The sequence below is a fragment of the Muntiacus reevesi genome, chromosome 15 (assembly GCF_963930625.1).
Source record: "Muntiacus reevesi chromosome 15, mMunRee1.1, whole genome shotgun sequence".
NCBI lineage: Eukaryota > Metazoa > Chordata > Mammalia > Artiodactyla > Cervidae > Muntiacus > Muntiacus reevesi.
The window spans coordinates 20,163,913-20,182,552 of NC_089263.1; the positions used below are offsets into that span (position 1 = coordinate 20,163,913).

The 18,640-nt window shown below is 55.0% G+C and overlaps 1 protein-coding gene across 2 annotated transcripts; it reads right to left on the minus strand.

Annotated features, from left to right (window-relative positions):
• Positions 1–6,421: 6,421 nt before the first annotated feature.
• Positions 6,422–17,862, minus strand: FES (FES proto-oncogene, tyrosine kinase). Of its 2 annotated transcripts, none has more exons than XM_065906121.1 (19): positions 17,726–17,862; positions 16,984–17,205; positions 16,627–16,800; positions 14,978–15,074; positions 14,665–14,848; positions 12,555–12,692; positions 12,362–12,481; positions 12,095–12,217; positions 11,781–11,967; positions 11,562–11,645; positions 10,875–11,084; positions 10,391–10,513; positions 9,713–9,766; positions 8,810–8,928; positions 8,412–8,506; positions 8,196–8,319; positions 7,811–7,968; positions 7,573–7,695; positions 6,422–6,778 (listed from the first exon to the last, which is right to left on the minus strand). In XM_065906121.1, exons 2-19 carry the CDS (start codon positions 17,194–17,196, stop codon positions 6,636–6,638), a joined length of 2,469 nt encoding a protein of 822 aa, XP_065762193.1. In that variant the 5' UTR covers positions 17,197–17,205; positions 17,726–17,862; the 3' UTR covers positions 6,422–6,635. The 2 variants fall into 2 exon arrangements, with proteins under 2 accessions (XP_065762193.1, XP_065762192.1); XM_065906120.1 differs by having other exon boundaries at positions 17,684–17,861.
• Between the last annotated feature and the right edge of the window lie 778 nt (positions 17,863–18,640).

Genomic DNA, 18,640 nt, shown 5'->3' on the forward strand with positions numbered 1-18,640 from the left:
TCGCATTTCATTTATTACCATCAGAAACATTTTTCTAGGTTTATTTGCTAACTAACATGCCTGTTACTAAAGTGTTAGAGGTAGTCTGGGTTCATCATCCTCTGTATTTATCCTGTGTTTCTGTGCTTTGTCCTTGTCATCTGGGAAATTTATCTTCCAACCTGTCTACTGAATTTTTCATTTTGGCAATCATAAGCTTAGTTTCAAGAGCTCTTTCTGGTTCTCTGGTAAGTCTTTTTTTTTTTTTTTTTAACTGAGACACAACAAAGTATGTGGCACAAGTCTTAAGTATACTGTTTGATGAGTTTAAAACTCAGGTATAAATGAATATACAGGTTTAAATCACTCAGATCAAAACACAGAACTTTCTTATCACTCCCAAAGGTTCCCCTCTATCAAGAGGTCAAGGACTTCCCTGGAGGTCCAGTGATTAAAAAGCTGCCTGCCAATGCAGGGGACATGGATTCGGTCCCTGGTTCTGGAGGATTCCGCAGAGCACATGCTGCAGGGCAGCTAAGCCTGTGTGCCACAACTACTGAACCCATAAGCTGCAACTAGTGAAGCCCAAAGGACCTAGAACCTGTGTCTGGCAACAAGAGAGTAGGCCCTGCTTGCCGCAGCTAGAGAAATCCCAAGTGCAGCAGCCAAGACCCAGAGCAGCCAAAAATAAATAAATAATTTTTTTTGAAAGGTCAAACATTCCCCAAGAGCAGCATGGTAGCTAACAGGGCCACAAAACATTGTGCACAAATCTCTGCATACACCTAGCAAGATGTGTCTACCATACTTCCATGAGATCCAGCTAGTAAGGAGATGATAAGCCCCAATGGATCCAGACGGCCATTACCCACACAGACAGCAAAAGCATGGCCAGCCCGGTGCCAGCTTTCCCCAGCCACAGAATGACACTGAACCGGAGGGACCAGACGACAGGGAGCTTGATGGCAGGTCTCTCTGCAGCTGAGAAGCCAGCTATTAATAACTCAGCTGCTATCAGACAACTTTATGACCTGCCGCTACACTCTAAGTGGGGGGAGAAGGGTGGGGCAAGGTGGAGAGGCCTACCCTTCACTGAAACTAGGCAAAGGGATGAGAAATGGCTTTGTGGAATCTCCCAGAAGAAAGTGGCTCTTCACCAGGCTGCTTCTCTCCCCCTGTTCAGGAGGAATCATAGTGTGTTCTGACAAGACTCAAATTGGACAGTGATCAAGCCTTGCCTCCCGTGGCAAAGTCGTCAGGGCAATGTATCAGAGCCGTTTCTAAACAGTCTACCTTCCACCACCCTGACCTTTCATGTATCCAGCAAAGAATTCTTTTCAGGAGCATCAGTCACCCCAAGAGGTAGTCCGATTCATTGCACTGGTGGGAGCTTGCACCAATAGGAACTTGCTGCCTATTTATCTGAGGCAACATAAGTTGAGAGTGACCACAGCTATGTGTCCCAGCAGGATGATCAGACCCACTTGCGGATTAGACCACAGCCAGTCTCCTTATCTGTAGCCAAACCACAGTATCCCAGATGCTACTGGGGATCAACCTTAGACCCTCCCTGTTTGTGAGTCAAGAGAGAGAGTTAGGACTTCCCTGGGGGTCCAGTGGTTAAGAGTCTGCCTGCCAGTGCAGGGGGCACTCATTGCATCCCTGGTCTGGGAAGATTCCACATGCCGCAGGGCAGCTAAGCCTGTGCCCCACAACTGCTGAAGCCTGCATATCCCAGAGCCCGGGTTCTGCAGCAGGAAAAGCCACCACATTTTCCTGCCTTGGGGTAGGTATTGGGCTATCCTGTCGAGGGCAGTTTGAACTAGTTAGTTTTTCTAATTAGGATGTCATCGATAGAATAATACCAAGGTGCTTCTAATGGGATTTCAGGCCACTCCATGTTTTGATGTATCCACTGGTGGCAAATCACAGGGGAATTCAGGCAGACCTGTGACAGCACTGAAAAGGTGTATTGTAACCCAAGCCAATAAAGACAAGCTGATTTCCATTCTTTGGGTATAATGGAATGTTTGAAAAGACATTAGCCAGGTCTGTCCTCTCAGAACCCAGTAACGAGAGAGAGTTTTCGGAGGTCCTGGTGGTCCAGGGGTTGAGAATCTGCCTTGCAATACATGGCTCATGGGTTAGGGTTCCAATGTGCTGTGGAGCAACTAAGACCCCTCATGCTGCAGCCAAATGAATAACTAAATATTCAAAATTGTCTTCATAGAAAGACTACCACTTTCCTCTTTGGGAACCCCTTGTGTAACAGCCAAACACACACGGCCTTATGTCAGGTTTCTCTCCCTACCCTGGCCTGTAGTCTGTTACCTTGACCTTTGCCGAGGTTTCCATTCTGGGAAAATGATTGCACCGTAGCTGAAGAGTTTCCCAGAGACATTCCCAAGAGCAAAAGAAGATTTGGTTTCAGCCTTGGGCTGCTAGGGTTGAGCAAACGTTCAATCTGAATTTGGGGGTAGCAATTTCATCATCTACATTTTACCACAGTTTTTTTTCATTAATGGATAGGAAAATCTGCCATACAAAAAGAGTTTCTGTGGAACCAATTAACGTATTTAGGAGTATACAACTTCACTCCCTGAAAGATTTGAGACAGCTTTCAAAAGTGTGTGTAGTACTAAAAGATTAGGGCTTTCCTGATGAATCAGCAGGTAAAGAATCTGCCTGTAATGCAGGAGACACAGGAGACTAAGGTTCAATCCCCGAGTCAGGAAGATCTCCTGGAGGAGGGCATGGCAACCCACTCCAATATTCTTGCCTGAAAAACCCCAAGGACAGAGGAGCCTGGCGGGCTACAGTCCTAAGAGTCACAGAGAGCTGGACACAATTGAGCACCTAAGAACACACATTTCATCATCTGGGTATTCATGTCTCCATAATGAAACCAGACTGAGGTCACAGCGGACTAAAAGGAAGTGACTACTTGGCCACGTTGGCACTCAGTGTGGGGCCGAAAAGGTCACATCCCTTTTCTGGAGCAAAGACAGGGCTCCGTGGGCTGTCAGGTCAAGTGTGGGTTAGAACTCTGGCACAAGGATCGAGACAGCTCATTACTCACACCAAGAGCAAAAGCATGACCAGCATGGTGTCAAGTCCTGTCTATGCTCCTAGTGCTGTAGGCTGACACTGAACTGACGGGACAGATGACAGGAGGCATGGTGGTGGGCCACTCTGCAGCTACGGAGCCAACTCTAAACTATGGCCAAGCAGCTGTAGGGCCTCGGGCCTTACTTCACAAGGGGAGGGGGCCAGAAGGGAAGCCTGCACTCAAATGAAACTAGAGAGATGGATGAAAAGTGGTCTCCCACAATATAGGAAGGCTCCTCTCTAGGCTGCTGTGTCCTCTTGCTCCGGGAATATTAGTAGTATATTCTGTCAAGACTCCAGTCGCCATGCACAAACCTTGCCCACGTGGTCAGTGTAGAGACATGCAAGGTTATAAGGACACCAAGGCAGTGCCGTTTCCCTACACGCTGACCACTTCTGTTGGTGCCCCTCAAACAACCACTGTTTTCATTTCTCTATAGCTTGGTTTTTGCCTGTGCTAGAACTTCCTGAAATGGAATCACAAGCACTGCTTCACACAGAGTTTCTTTCCTCAACCTGTCTTTGAGATTCATCAGTGTTTGGAGCATATACTTATGGTTTGTTCTTTTTTATTGCTATATAGACATTTGGGTGATCTCCAGTTTACTCTGGTTCTAGCTCCTGTCTCTCCTTCTGGAACTTCAGTTACCTTGGAGTCTCACATGTTTCTTAGGCTCTGTTCTATTTCTTCTTCTCTCTGTCTTAGTTTAAAAGTGAAACTATTAGTTGCCCAGTTATGTTGGACTCTTTGCAACCCCATGGACTGTAGCACTCCAGGCTTCTCTGTCCATGGGATTTTCCAGGTACGAATACTGGTGGTGGTGGTTTAGTTGCTAAGTCGTGTCTGACTCTTGGCAACCCCATGGACTGTAGCCTGCCAGGCTCCTCTCTCCATGGGATTCTCCAGGCAAGAATACTAGAATGGGTTGCCATTCCCTTCTCCAGGGAATCTTCCCGACCCCGGGATCAAACCCACATCTCCTGCATTACAGACAGATTCTTTACCATCTGAGCCAATAAGGAAGCCCTTTTTTAGTTTAGACGCTATAAATCTGACTTTAAGTTCACTCACTAACTCTCTTTTGGTTAGGGAACAAATCCTGGGACTGTGTGTTTAGTCTGTATGTGACTTTATCCTTTAGTTCTATGAATTTTTAGAATTTGTAATTTCAGAGATGAAATTTTTCAGTTCTACCTGCTCCTTTGATTCTTTTAAAATAAATTCCAACCCTGTTGAAATTCTTTGTATTTGCATCTATTTTGTCCACTTTTTTCTCTGTTTACTATATTAGGCATAGTTATTTTGAAATCCTTACCTGCCAGCTCCAATATCTGGATCATTTGTGGGTCTGCTTCTATTATTTATTTTTTTTCTTGTATATTGGTGCCATTTTTCTTTCTTTTTGCATGTTTTATAATGTTTATCATATGTTGCATTTTGGGTATAAAAGAAGGGTAAAATATTATGTTATGCCTTTCCCCAACTTCTCCCCAAGGGTTCCCAGAGGAGCTAGTTACCTTGATGTGATCAAGCACTGAGCTGAGTTAGGGCAGAGTTATAGTTCTGATAAACCTCAGATCTGGGAAAGCCTGGCCAGTCTCTTCTCTCCAAATCTTTCAAATTCTGCTCTAAAGAGGTTTTAAAGTTGGCTCTTTAGCCTCCCATAGTTTCAAAACCTGGCCAGTATCTTGAGGGAGAGACCAGTTTGTTTGTTTCGGCGCCCCTCCCTCTAAACCTCTGCCTTTCCAGCCCAGTCCCTGCCTGGTTGCCCACACCACTCCAGAATTCAGCGAATGTTCCATGGGGGAAACTGGCGTTGCATTTGGGGTTCTTCTAGGTGCCAATCCATAGCACAGTCCCTGTAAGCACCATTTCTTCCCCTGCTCCCCAACAGCACCTCTTAATGATGATCATCAGAGAGGTCCCAAATCAGCGAACATCTCAGGGAAGAGAATACTTGTGCATCATCAGTTAACCTTGGAGGGGCTTTCTCCTCCCTGAAATTTTAATTCATATGGTCTTTATTTCCTAACACTACTTGCCATTGCCTTTGAAAACTATTACCTTCCTCTGACTGTTTCCTCTTCATTGTTGCAATGGGTGTGGGGGCTGTGGGGACCTACCACATCCTACCCTGAAGCAGAAGTTCTTCAGTTCCACTTTTCACCACTTCTAATGGAGACACAGTTTGAATTTTCACTTAGTCACACTCTAACTCGATTTCCTCTTGTTTAAACAAGTATTAGGCCTTTCACCTTTCATCTCTTTGAAAGTAGCTATCAACGGCTTCTTGAACTTTCTTGAAAAACAGCCATTTTTACCTCAAAATTATTACTGCTTTGTCCTTTGGAGCTAAAAGTCTTCCTAGTTTCTGTTTTTCAGCTTGTTTATACTTCTTCTTTTTTTTTGGCTGCACTGCACAACATGCAGGATCTTAGTTCCTCAACCAGGGATTGAACCCACTTCAGTAGAAGCACAGAGTCTTAACTGCTGGACCACCAGGAAAGTCCCTCTTTGTCCTTTTGACCTTCACTGTTGCTGCTAGAAAAGTTTCAGATAACCTTTTAGGTTTCAGGGGGACTTAAGGGAGGAAGTGAGGGCCCCTCATTGCTTGGTAAACTTGTCTTGAGAGATACGGAGCATTTTCTTTCTCTCCGGCCACTCCATCTGCTCTGGGTGGAACTCCAACTTTCCCGACACTCTCCTCTTCCCTCCTGTATCTCATGTGACTGTGGGACACAGACTCAGGGTCTGTAAACATTTATAAGCTAATGATTTCCCTTGTGGCTCAGCTGGTAAAGAATCCACCTGCAATGTGGGAGACCTGGGTTCAATCCCTGGGTTGGGAAGATCCCCTGGAGAAGGGAAAGGCTACCCACTCCAGTATTCTGGCCTGGAGAATTCCATGGACTATATAGTCCATGGGGTCGCGAAGAGTCGGACACGACTGAGCAACTTCCACTTTCACTTTCAAGCCTCAGCTGCCAGCCTTTACTTCCCTCTGAGCTTCCAGACTTACATGTCACACTTAGATCCCCACAGGCCCCTCAAATGCTCCTCCTAACGCCATCCTTCCCACAGCTCTGATCCTCTGCCTGGGCTTCTAATTCAGAAATAACACCTCCATCTGGTCTGAAGCCTGCACATGGCCCTGGTCTTTCTCCCTCTTCCCCAAGTCTCATATCCAACAGCTACCAACCACACCGCGTCAGTTCCGCCCTGCGAACGCTGCCCATCCTCCTCCTTCCCCATGGCTATGGTACAGGCCCTCTGGTCCTCCTGAGACCTGCCCTCCAGAGGACTGCACATGCTGAGAGCACCTGATGAGCACAAATAAATGGGTTTATTATTTCTGCCTGGAAGAGGAAGCCCTGGAAGGAGCAGGGATGCAGGGCAGGCCAGGAGCTGCAGCCCTGCACGGCAGCATAGAATCCGGAGGCTGGAGTCCAGGACGATGAAGAGCTGTCCAGCGGAGTGAGCTGGAGCCCCGTTGAGGAGGTATGATCTTGCCCGCAGGGGCCGCTGGCTTGAGCAGTGGGGCCCAGCCTCACCGATGCCGCTTTCGGATACTCTGTAATTCCTGGTAGATGATGCTGAAGGTGGGCCGCTGCCCTGGCTCATAGGCCCAGCAGTGCTCCATGAGTCTGAACACAGCGTCAGGGCACAGCTCAGGGCAGGGCAGGCGGCCCCCTGTGAGGACAAGCACAGTGCACCAGGCATAAGGAGGGGGTCTGAGGGCCTCTGACAGCCCCTGGGGACATGCCAAGAGCCATGGGAGCTGCTTAAGCTGCAAAGTTCTCCTTTTTTTTTCTTGCAGCATTCTTAAGGAGCCCCCTGTTCTTTCCCAGAAACATAGAGATTCTAATCTCAAGTCACCGTGTGCTAGCGGTGTGACTCCTGTGAGATCTCAATTTCCTTCTGTAAAAAGGACCTTTTAATCCTGACCTCACATGTTATGAAGAGTAAATGAAGGGCTTCCCTGATGGCTCAATGGTAAAGAATCCGCCTGCCAATGCAGGCGACACAGGTTCAATCCCTGGTCTGGGAAGATCCCACGTGCTGAAGAGCAACTAAGCCTATGTTCCACAACTACTTAGCCTGTGCTCTAGAGCCTGGGAGCTGCAGCTACTGAAGCCTGCGTGCCTAGAGCCTGTGCTCCACAACAAGAGAAACCACCACAACGAGAAGCCCCAGCACTGCAACTACAGAGTAGCTCCCGCTCGCTGCAACTAGAGAAAAGTCCACACAGCTGCGAAGACCCAGAGCAGCCGAAAATAATTAAATAAATAAAAATTTTTTAAAAAGAGTAAATGAAATAAAGGTATAGCCTGGCACATAACAGAGGTTCCCTGGATGGTACCTCAAGGATTGTCCTTACTGTGCCCCAGTGGGGAGGATAGACAGGAGACCTGGAAGAGTCCAGCTGGAGTGCCAGGAAGAGGGCCTGGCTCTGGGACTGCTGTCAGGCCACCGGGTTCCCTTACCCTTTTCCACGAACTCCCGGGTCTGCTGATTGCTGAGGTTGGGGTAGGGGGAGGCCCCCAGGCTGAAGGTCTCCCAGAGCAAGATGCCAAAGCTCCACACATCACTCTCGGAGGAGTAGCGGCCTGCGAGGAGGTGAGGCAGCGTGAGTGGGCCGCGCCCACGGGCCAGAGAGGGGCAGGTGGCGGCACCCGTGCCCGGCCTCGGGCCTTGCGGCCAGCGTGGATCAGGCCCAGGTACCGTAGTTAAGGGCCTCCGGTGCGGTCCACTTCACGGGGACTTGTCTGAGACCCCCGGAGGCCGCGTAGATCCCATCGGCTTCCTCCCGGGACATCCCGAAGTCACTGATCTTCAGGACGTTCTTCTCTGTCACCAGGCAGTTCCGAGCAGCCAGGTCCCTGGGCGAAGCAGGACACGGGGGTCATGTGGCCAATGTCTGTGTGGCACCCGCCAGCTGCCTGACCAGGGTGCGCTCAACACAGCCACGGGCCAGAGCTGCCCGTGAGATGATGCCTGGTCCCTTTAAGGCACACCCCACCTCTGGAGCTGGTGCCTGCTGGTGAAGGGGCAGGGGTGGGGAAGGGGTGTTGGGATGGCCTGCTATGCCCATCCCTCACCCCCTCACCGGTGAATGCAGCACTTGCTCTCCAGGTACTCCATGCCCGCGGCTGCGTCCCCTACCATCTGCAGCAGTGTCTTCACCCGCAGGCGTGCTCCCTCCGTCCGAAGGAAGGTCAGGAAGTCGCCCCCTGGGAGTGGGCGGTGTTGGTGGGAGGTTCGAGATGGGAGAGACCTAGCCCGGCTGAGCGCCCCACCCCCAGAGGTCGGCCCCCCTGCTCACCCTGCACAAGTTCCATGACGATGTAGATGGGCTGTTTTTGGGTGCAGACGCCAATGAGACGCACGATGTTGGGGTGGCTGTACTGCTTCAGGATCCTGAGGGGTTGGGGGTGCTGCTTAGGCCTCGGACCGGGGTGGGGGGGGTCTTACACATTCGCCTCCCCAGCCCCAGGAGCCCCAAGGAAGGCCAGGTGGCCCAAGGGAGAACAGGGGACAAGAGCAGCTGACCAGGCCGTGTGACTTTGGGTGAGTCCCGAGCATGGACCCTGCCAAGCTACAGGGGACCAGGAGGATTAAACAACACAACAGAGTCAAGCCCTTCAGAGGTCAAATGTCCTGCCACGTGCCGGGGAACCTGTCGTCCGGGGGAGCTACAGTGATGGGTGTTGTATCACCCACCTCGCTTCCTGCAGAAACTTGGCCTTGAGGTCAGGGGGGAGCGTCTCGCGACAGGATTTCACCGCCACCAGGGTATTGTCTGCTCGTAGGCGTCCACTGAACACTTCTCCAAAGTTCCCCTGAAACAGTCTGGGGTTCCCAACTGTCTTCCCTGGACTGTGGGCCTCTCCTGCACCCAGGAGCACAGCCCACCCTGTCCCGACCCGCCTTGACTTAGTGCCCCCCGCACTGAGTCCTGCTCATTCCGGCTCTCAGTTCAGGGGGCCAAGCAGACGTGGGGGACAGGTTGAGAAAGTCACCTCTGATTGACTGCAGTCACTGAGACGTGACATGGAGGGTTCAAAAATCACTTCTGCTTGGGCTGGAAAAGCATTCTGAGTTTTAGGACAGTGCCTTCTTTCCTAAGAATCTATTGCATGTATTTACATTCATTTATATTTGTTTCTCTATTTATCTTTGGCCATGCCATGCAGCAGGCAGGATCTTAGTTCCCCGATAGGAATCAAACTCGTGCCCCCTGCTTTGGGAGCATGGAGTCTTCACCACTGGCCCGCCAGGTCACAAGCTGGTATTTTATAGGTCACATGAATACAGCATGTCTCGCCTCCTTGAGGTGGGGGGTGGGGTGGGTGTGATGTGCGTGCATGTGAGGGGAGTAGGGTGCAGAGCTGGCAGCAGAAGCATCTCTGGGGAGTTGTCAGGGCAGGCACTTTCCCCTCAGTTTCTGGCAGGACGGTGTATGGCAGTGGATGGACAGTGGACAGGAGTCCAAGTTGGGAATCAGATTGAGGCACGGAGGCCAAAGAGCTCTGGAGGTGGGGTGCTGGTGTGACTCGGATGGACAGAAGCGATGCTGGGGGATGGAAAGGTAGGCGCCAAGCTGGCAGAGCACACTCAACTCACCCGCCCAATCTGCTCGCCCAGCACCAGGTCCTCGTGGCTGAGTGCCCACTTGTCCTGAGGAAGGGAGGAGGTTGGAGGGGTCAGAGGTCAGTTACAGGCTCACATGCTGAGCCCTATGATGGGCTGGACACCCCCCACTAACGCTGTGTCTTTCATTTCTTGGCATCTTGGTTTCTTGGTCTGTTAAACGGGGATTGGACTCAAGATCACACCTAGATGACTTGGGGACCAGGCAGGGGCACTGAGTGGGTGAGCACCAGCCTGGTGTATGAGGCCCAGGAAACGGGAGTGATCTTGATGTTTCAAGCCTAGCAGGAGGCTGGCTGGGCTCCCTGTATGTATTAATATGTATCCTGTATGTGTGTGCTAAAGTCGCTTACATTTTGTCTGACTCTTTGCGATTCCGTGGATGGTACCCCCACCAGGCTCCTATGTGCATGGAATTTTCTAGGCAAGAATACAGGGTGGGTTGCTGTTTCCTTCACCAGGGAATCTTCCCAATCCAGGGATTGAACCTGCTTTGCTCATGTCTCCTGAACTGGCAGGTGGGTTCTTCCCAGCTAGCGCCACCTGGCAAGCCCACATATGTACATGTATTTCTGGGGACCTGAAAAGCTCTCGATGTTAGGTTCCTCTGTGGGCCTAAACCCGCAGTCCCAGCCCCTGCCGCAGGCTCACCTTGGGCACAGCCCTGTTCAGGACGATGCCACTCTTCTTGGTGAGGGGCTGCTGGGAGCGCAGCAGGTGGTCGACAAGCAGGGGGATACTGGGAAAACCATCTCCTTCCAGTCGGTACAGGTTCTGCAGGGGCAGGGGGACCTGGGGTCAACAGCCTCCATTGCTGGGGGTGGGGGGGTCACTGAGCCGTGGGAGAGGAGAGGAAGGAAGAGCAGTGGGGAGAAAGGGCCTGCCTGGGGCGAGAGGCAGAGACCTGAGGGTGCACGACAAGCCTGCTCCCCCATCTTATGGGGGGATGCACACTGAAGGCTTAACCTCTTGGTTTTTGCAGGGACTGGGTGGTCTCTGCAGCCCCTTTCAGCTCTGCCGGGGAGGCTTCTAAGACATAGCAGCTCCTTTCTACAGCCTCAAGGTCATTTCCTGCTGAAGGGGAGGGAGGGGAGGGGAGGAGAGGGAAGGGAAGGGGAGGCTGGGGTCCACTCACATCAGCAGACTGGATAATGAAGTGTCGGGGCTGGCCGTCCCATAGCACTGACAGCACGTACTCCTGCTTGCCCTGGCTCTCCCGGACGAGGAAGTCCCCCGAATGTGTCAGGAGCTCAGCCACCTCTGTCCGCGGGATGGCCCCGTGGTACCACACCTGCTCATGCAGGGGTTTCTGCACCTCTGGAACGAGCTGCAGCGGCGGGGGGAGCTGGAAAGGCACAGAGGAGGAGCAAGGAGGGGTCGCTAGGCCAGCCAGGTGGGTGGCGGGGGGAGGCGTCTCTGTCTGTCTGCCTCTCACAAACCTTCTGTCCTCACAAACCGCCAAAGTGCCACAGAGCCGCCTGCAACCCTCGGAGCCAGCAATAAACTTGCCCAGGCTGGCCGATCTCAAACCAAGCTTTGCCTTGTCCACCAGGCCGCAGCCCGCGACCACTCCTGGAGCAGGGAGAGCCCTGGGGTGACCGTGCCACACAACGTGGGTGATGGAGAGAAAGGGGTGGGCAGGGGTGACGGGATCTGGAGTCCCAGGGAAGAGAGGGGCACCCCAGTAAAAGTGGCCTGGGAGAAGCCTCCAGTAAGTAACTCAGCTCCGGGACACAGTAGTAGGAGCGGCCTAGGGAGACATCCCTGAGAGCCCTGGCCTAGCCCACCCCTGAGGGAAGGGCGGAGGTGTGAATCCACTCACCGAGAACTTGGGACGGAAGATTCCGGAGATGTGGCTCTTGAGGATCTCCAGGGTGGGTGTCCTTCCCCCTTCTCGCTCCTGCTCCTGAGGCCAGGGACAGACGTCAGCGGGTGGCCGGGCTTGGGGAGGGAGGGGGAGGGTGAAAATGAGGCGCGCAGCCCCCAGGGGGCTGGGGGCAGGCAGGGCTGGCGGCGCGGGAGCAGCCAGTGGGCGGCTCACCGAGGACGAGGTGGAGTGGCGGTCATCTTGCAGGAGCAAGACGGGCGGGGGCTCGCCGGGGCCCAGCCGATCCAGCTTGGCCTGCAGCAGCTCCTGCTGGGCCTGCAGCTTGGCCTGCCCACACAGCGCGACCTGCAGCCCCTGCAGCGCCTCCTGCAGTGCCTGCTTCTTGCCCAGCAGCTGCACCCTGCAGGCAGGGGCAGGCAGTGATGGAGGGGAGAGAGGGGGGCTCGGCTGAAGGCCAGGGGTGAGCCAGGCAGGCCGGACGGAGGGCATGGAGGACCAGGAGGCAGCTGTCAGCGGGCCCCACTCACCGCTCCCGGGGGTGGGTGGTCTGCTCCTCATTCCGGAGCTCTCGCTGCAGCTGAGTGACCGCCTCCTGCCGACTGAGCACGGTCTGGGTGGCCGCGGCCAGGTCGTCTGTCACCGAGGTCAGCCTGCGCCCGGAGGAAGGGCAGAGTGAGAGCTGCGCCCCTCGGCTGCCTCCCTGCCGAGCCGAGGAAGCCCAGTGGCTTGGCCGCAGCGCTGCATGGGCAGCGTCTGGCCCCCCGCCCCCAGCCCCCGGCTGAGCCCCCACACACGTGTGCTGCACGCTCTCCACTGTCAGTTCGTTTAGCTGCAGCTCCCCAGGCTCCAGTAGCTCAGTCTCCTCCAGCAGTGACTCGTCAAAGGTGACACAGGGTGGGATGTCAGGGGCGGACCTGTGGCAACAGTGCCCGTCAGTGCCCGACAGGCCAGCCGCCCAGCACCCGGCCCCCGTGAGGAGGGGCTTACCCGTACTGCTGCAGGAAGCCTTGATACTCGGCCTCTGGCTGGATGCGGGCCACCGCTGCGGCCATCTCCCGGTGAATGGTCACCACCTCATCTTGTACCAGGCTGCTAATCTCCAGGTACTCCTGTAGGGTCTCCTTCCTGCCCCCAAACCAGACCCCGGGTCAGGGAGGCCTCAGGCTGGACAAGGCTAGAAGCTTGGGGCCCATGGCACTGGATTTGGGCCCACTGTAGGGTCAGACTCTCCCCTCACCCATTATTGACCAGTCAAATGACCACAGGCAAGTAAGTCACTTAGCATCTCCCGGAAGTCATAACAAGGCCCCAGGGACAGCGTATGAGTGGAGTGTGTGGTGTGAGGAAGTGCTTGGGAAATGTGAGCTACAAATGTGTCTGCTCTGGGCAGTCAGGCCCACAGTGGGGCTCTGGGGGCTTTGATAACCCCCGAAGCGATCACTGTGCTGACCCCATATTGATACCTCCAGTCCCAACACCTCCCAGAGCTCCAGTGGTTCCATGTAACCATCCACCTACTCAACACGTCCCGGTGGACATCCCTTAGACACTCAGACTCCACCAGCTGAAAAATGAACTCCTCTGGCTGTCCCCTGAACCTGCTTCTCCCCTTGCCTTCTCCACGTGGCCTCTGCCTCCCAGGGGCTCCGGGCCAAGCCCCTGGAGCCTCCTTGACTGTTCTATCCACACCCTGCTTCCAGTCCATGAGGAAATTCCACTGGCTTCACTTTCAAAGTACTTCTGAGACCTGACCACTTCTCCCCTCCATTGCTACTGCCTGGGTCTAGTGGCCATAGTCTGTGGTCCAGCTCACTGCAGTGGCTCCTGTCTGGTCTAATCCTGTCTTGCCCCCTGAAGTCTGTTCTTAACTCAGCAGCCAGACTGACTTTATTAAGACGGCTCAGATCCGGCCACTCTTCTGGTCCACTCGGAGCCAGAGTGCTCACAATGGTCTGCCGGACCTTCTATTATCCTCCTGCAGTCCCTTGTCCGACTCTGTCCTTCCCACGCTCTGCACAGGCTACACTGGCTTCCTAGCTGTTCCTTGATTTCAGGCATTCTCCCACCTCGAGCCTACAGTTCCCTCTTTCTAGTGTGGCCCTTCTCCAAACATCTGCCTGGCTCATCCTTGCACTTTTGAGGCTTTCCCAGACCATTCCCCTTAAAACAGTAAGCTCCTGGACTTCCCTGGTGGTCCAGGGCAGGTCTGCCAACGCAGGGGACACAGGTCGATCCCTGCTCTGGGAAGACCCCACATGCCTCAGGGCGACTACTCCTGTGTGCTACAACTACTAAAGCTCACACTCTAGAGCCCGTACTCCACAAGAGAAAAGCCCTCAGAGCACAACTAGAGAGTAGCCCCTGATCGCTGCAACTAGAGAAAGCTCTTTGCACAGCAATGAAAACCCAGTGCAGCCAAAAATAAATAAGTAAAAATAAAAAATAAATACATAAGAACTATCTTATTAAAAAAAAAACCCAAAAAACAATAACCTCCTACCTTGCCCCCCTGCATCCCCATTTTCTTATTTTTCTCCATAGCATTTATCACCTCTAACAGGCTTTCAACTTTACTTGCTGATTTCTTTTTCTTTTTCCACTAATGAATGATCCTAGAGGACAGAATTTTGGTCTCTGTTCTCTGCTGGATTACCCAAGAGGGCCTAGAATGGTGTTCAATATATATAATGAAAGTGAAAGTCTTAATCACTCAGAAGAGTTGTGTCCGACTCTTCTGCGACCCCATGGACAGAGGGGCCTGTCCATGGAATTCTTCAGGCATGAATACTGGAGTGGGTTGCCATTCCCTTCTCCAGGGGAATCTTCCTGACCCAGGGATCAAACCCAGGTCTCCTGCATTGCAGGCAGATTCTTTACCATCTGAGCCACCAGGGAAGAGCCAATACACATAAGAGAAGCCTGCAATAAGGGCCCCAGAATAATATAATTTGGATGTCAATTGACTGGCCCAGGGCTCGTTCGCTCGTGACTACAGGATGGTCAGTTTCACAGGGTGGGGTGTTCCGGGCCCTGCCTCTGGGCGTTAGGGCTGTGGCAGGCTCGGTGGCAGCAGGGGTGGGCGGGGCTGTGGGCTCACAGGATGCAGGCCATCTCCTGGTGCAGGTCTTGCAGGGACTGAAGTAGGCTGGGCAGCATGAGCTGGTGGTGGTGCTGGTGATGCAGCTGTGCCGCCCGCACGCCCAGCACATAGCGGTTGTGGTGAGCAAAGAGCTTCCACAGGCTGCGCACATACTTGTCCTTGGCCTTGTCACGGTCCTTGTCTGCCAGAGCAGGGGAAGGAGGTGAGGGTTACCCAGAGCAGAGGCCTAGGTGGCGCCCGCCACCCCCGTGATGCCTGTGGACAGGCCTGGGCGGAATCCCCACGCTTGTCAGGGAGGGAAGCCTCGGACCTTTGCCGGCCTCCTGGTACTTGCGCCGGGCCTGGGCGCTGTCCCGTGCCAGGGCTCGGTACTGGCTCTTCAGCTTCTCAATGTCCTGGTTGTGACTCTGGGGAGAGAGGAGGGACCGGTGTGGTTCAGCAGGTCCCTGGAGGATTCCTACTCAAGGTGCAGCCCTGGACGGGGCCTGTGGTCCCGGTGGGCAAGTGCTCCAAGCCCATCCTTCAGGAAGGACCTGGAGACCCCTGGGACTTAGCCGTTGTTGCTGAGGTTAAGGTCAGAGGAGCTGGGCTAAGGACAGGGAAGCTCTGGGGGTGGCAGAGAGCTGGACTGGGCAGGTGACAACTGTCCCTCCTTGGCCTAGAGTGGGTGGTATCAGGTGGCAGGCGTGTGTGTGGGCTGTGCAGAGCTCCACGCTTAGAAGGACCTGTGCTTGGCTGAACGCCATTGATGCCATCTTGAAATTCTTAATAATTTGTTGACAAGGAGCCCTGTGTCTGCCTTTTGTACTGGGTCCCCAGTTGTGTTCCTGGTGGCAGGAACAACAGATGGCCAAGACTGGATGAAGACCCCAGTCCCCTGCTGATGCGCTGGGATACTCGGAACAAACTCCTCCCCTCTCCTCTGAACCTCAGCTTCCTCATCTGCCACAGAGCGAAGTGCACAGACTAGATCAGCCTTTTCCTTCAGGGCCAGAGCGGGAACATTTTACGCTTATAGGCCGTGCAGTCTCTGTTAAAATTGCTCGGCTCTGCCATTTTAGATCTTCAGTGTTGTTGTTTAGTCGCTAAGTCATGTCCGACTCTTCTGTGACTCCCATGGACTATAACCTGCCAGGCTCCTTCTGTCCATGGGATTCTCCAGGCAAGAATACTGGAGGGGGTTACCATTCCCTTCTCCAGGGGATCTTCCCGACCCAGAGATCCCATCTGCATCTCCTGCATTGGCAGGTGGATTCTCTACCACTGAACCACCAGGGAAGCCCTAGCTCTTCAGTAGCCATAGTATGACAAGCATATGGGCAAGTCTGTGTTCTGCTTACACTGCCTACAAAAGCAGGCTGACCCCTGAATTAGGTGATCTCCTGGAGAGAGGGACGAGTGGGTGAAGACTAGCCACCAGGGGCCGCTGTGGGGCCGCTGCAAGGCTGAGGTTTGCGCTGGGAGAAGGGGTGTGGTACAGAAGGTTGCCCAGCACGTTGAAGGCTAAAGCCTCCACGTAAATAGCTCCTATCAAACAGCCTCTAGACCGAGGAGCTGGGCAGGATTCAAATGTGGGCAGGCTCACTTCACAGCCCCAGTCCTCCTTAACCTCCGAGTCAGGGGACCACGCTGCTGCCTCGTGGAGTCTCTGGGTCCCAGGGCGGAGTGAGCCTTGGGCCATGCGCCATCCCTCTCCCCCTCTCTCTCAAGAGCCAGCTGGTGCAGTGCAGGAGATGGGCACACACAGGCACACAGTGGGGTGACAGAAAAAAGCACAGAGGGGCCCCCCACCAAAGGCCAGTCCTAGCTGCGGTGGGAAGGAGGGAAAGAAGCTGGAGCCGGCTCTGGGGGCCAGCCTGTGGTCAGACACTTCCACTTCTTCAGGGGATCCAGGGGTTCCTTGCAAAACCAGCCCTCTGAGGCTCAAAATGTAGGCAGAGAGGACAGAAGCCCACCCACCTTGGTGAGCTCCTGCTGCAGTTGCTGCCACTGCTCGTTGTAGGTTTTGCGCAGTTGCTGGCGTTCCCGGATCAGCAGGCTCAGCTTGCTCAGGGGCCCTGAGTTCAGGTCCTCCGCGTGCTGCCTCAGCACCCGGCTCAGGCCCTCCGTCTGGCTGGTGAGCTCTGTCCAGGACTGCAGTGGGGAGGGGCAGGCAAGGCAGGGAGTGGGGAACCTCATTTGTGAGGTGGGTTTGCCAAATCTCCAGCCCTCCCCAGGGGTGGGCTCCGGGAAATGGAAGGGGCAGGCGGACCTACCCAAGCACCCAGGGGAATTTGCTGGTGGAGGGCAGGGAGCGGGGGGAGTCTAGAGTCCCACCTGGCTGATGGGGCTGTGGGGGCCGATGCCCCGGCTCTGGCCCCCGCTGTCCTGCAGGGACATGTGGTGAAGCAGCCCGGCATATTCCCTGTCGCTCTTGACCCGCTGGGCCATCCACTTCCTCATGCCCTCCAGCAGCCGGAGCTCGGCCTCCTGCATCTGCTGCACGGCCCCGTGGCCCTGGGGGCTGCACAGCTCCGAAGAGAAGCCCATAGTGTCGTCCTGGGGATGGAGAGAGGAGAAGTCACCACTGGAGATGGACGGAGGGGCGGGACAGGGAGGCGAGGGGCTGAAGAGCCACAGATAGGCAGAAGGTGTACGCCTGTCCCCCTGGAATGCAGCGATGGGTACGAAACACCGCCTGGCCTGGGAGAGCCGTCGGTGCTTCCCTGTGTCCCAGGTGGAGGCCTGATGCCGTCTCCTCCCCAGGCCTGGAACAGAAACCTCCCAGTCTCCCTCCCTGGATCCTTCCACCCAGCTCCCGCTGCAGGTGCAAGATGTGCACTGGGCCCTCAACAGGGCCAAGGCTGCCCTTGCAGGCACCCCAGGCGGCCACCCCCCACCCCCACCCCCAGTCCCTACCCTCCCGCCGCCCCTGCTCCACCCTGTCCCGTGTCCCTCTCTCTCATCGCCTGCCAGGCCCCTGCCCAACCGCCTCCTGGGCTGCCCGTCGCCTCCCGGGCCTCGGTACAGGCATTACCGGTGTGGGCAGCTGCTCCTGGGCCGCTGAGGACCGACTTACACTCAGGCCCCACACCGCCCTGGCCAGTTCCTGATTCCGCGCTTCCTCCTCCTGTGGTTTCAGTTGGCCCAGGCCCTGGGGCGGGCCGGCTGAGGGGAAGGGGCGGGCGGGAGCCCCGACGCCTGCCCGCCCCCCCCTGCCCAGCGCCGGCCGCTGCCTCAGCTGCCGGCCACGGGCCCGCGGAAACGGAAGGGAGGAGGGGGCTGGGAAAGAATGGCCCAGAAGAGAGCAGTTTGCGCCGGGCACTCCCCAGGGCCCAGACAGCGCCCCGGGGGGACAGCCCAAGGGTGCTTGGGGAGCGCTGTTACAGGGCAGGGCTGTAGGCTCTGCGGTGGGCCGGGAGGGCCTGGGGGCCCAGAACCTAAGGAAGGGCAGGCAGGCAATTTGAGCAGCACGCCAGGGACGCTCCAAAGAGGCAGGGGGAAGACTAGACCAGGCCTTTCCCACCCCACTGGATTCCCCAAGGAAGGCTCAGGCGCCAGCCTCTATTTGAATAAAATTTCCTAGTAAATATCCCGAGGAGAGGCCTACTTCTCAGGCACGGGTCCTGGTGGAACTGGCCTGGCTCCTCTCCCCACCACAGGCAGGGGTTTCCTGTCCCAAGGGAGACCTGGAGAAGGCGAGGGGCCTGGGCCAGAGTGTGTGCCAGGGATGGGGTGATGTGGGGGGTACGGCATTTCCAGTGTGGGACTCAGGTTCTCCCCAGCAAAGCCTATCTGGATTCAGTTAGGCTCCACCAGAGGCCTCAGCCCTACAGCTGGTGGCCTAGGTGCTTCAGCCAAGGGACACCCTGAGCAACTGGACCCCGGGTCATCGCTCTCCACCCAGCTGGAGGCAAGGCCTGTGGCGGAGGAAGTAAGTGCTCAGCTGGTTCCACTCTGAGGCCTCATCTGTCCCACCCCTGGGGCTTGTCGC

Coding starts and splice junctions, on each gene's coding strand:
- FES (XM_065906121.1), bottom strand. CDS start 17,196: ATGGGCTTCTCTTCGGAGCTGTGCAGCCCCCAGGGCCACGGGGCCGTG. Junction 11,085..11,561: donor TCTTCCGTCCCAAGTTCTCG/GTGAGTGGATTC, acceptor GTGCCTTTCCAG/CTCCCCCCGCCGCTGCAGCT. Junction 8,929..9,712: donor TGGGCGAGCAGATTGGGCGG/GTGAGTTGAGTG, acceptor AGACTGTTTCAG/GGGAACTTTGGAGAAGTGTT.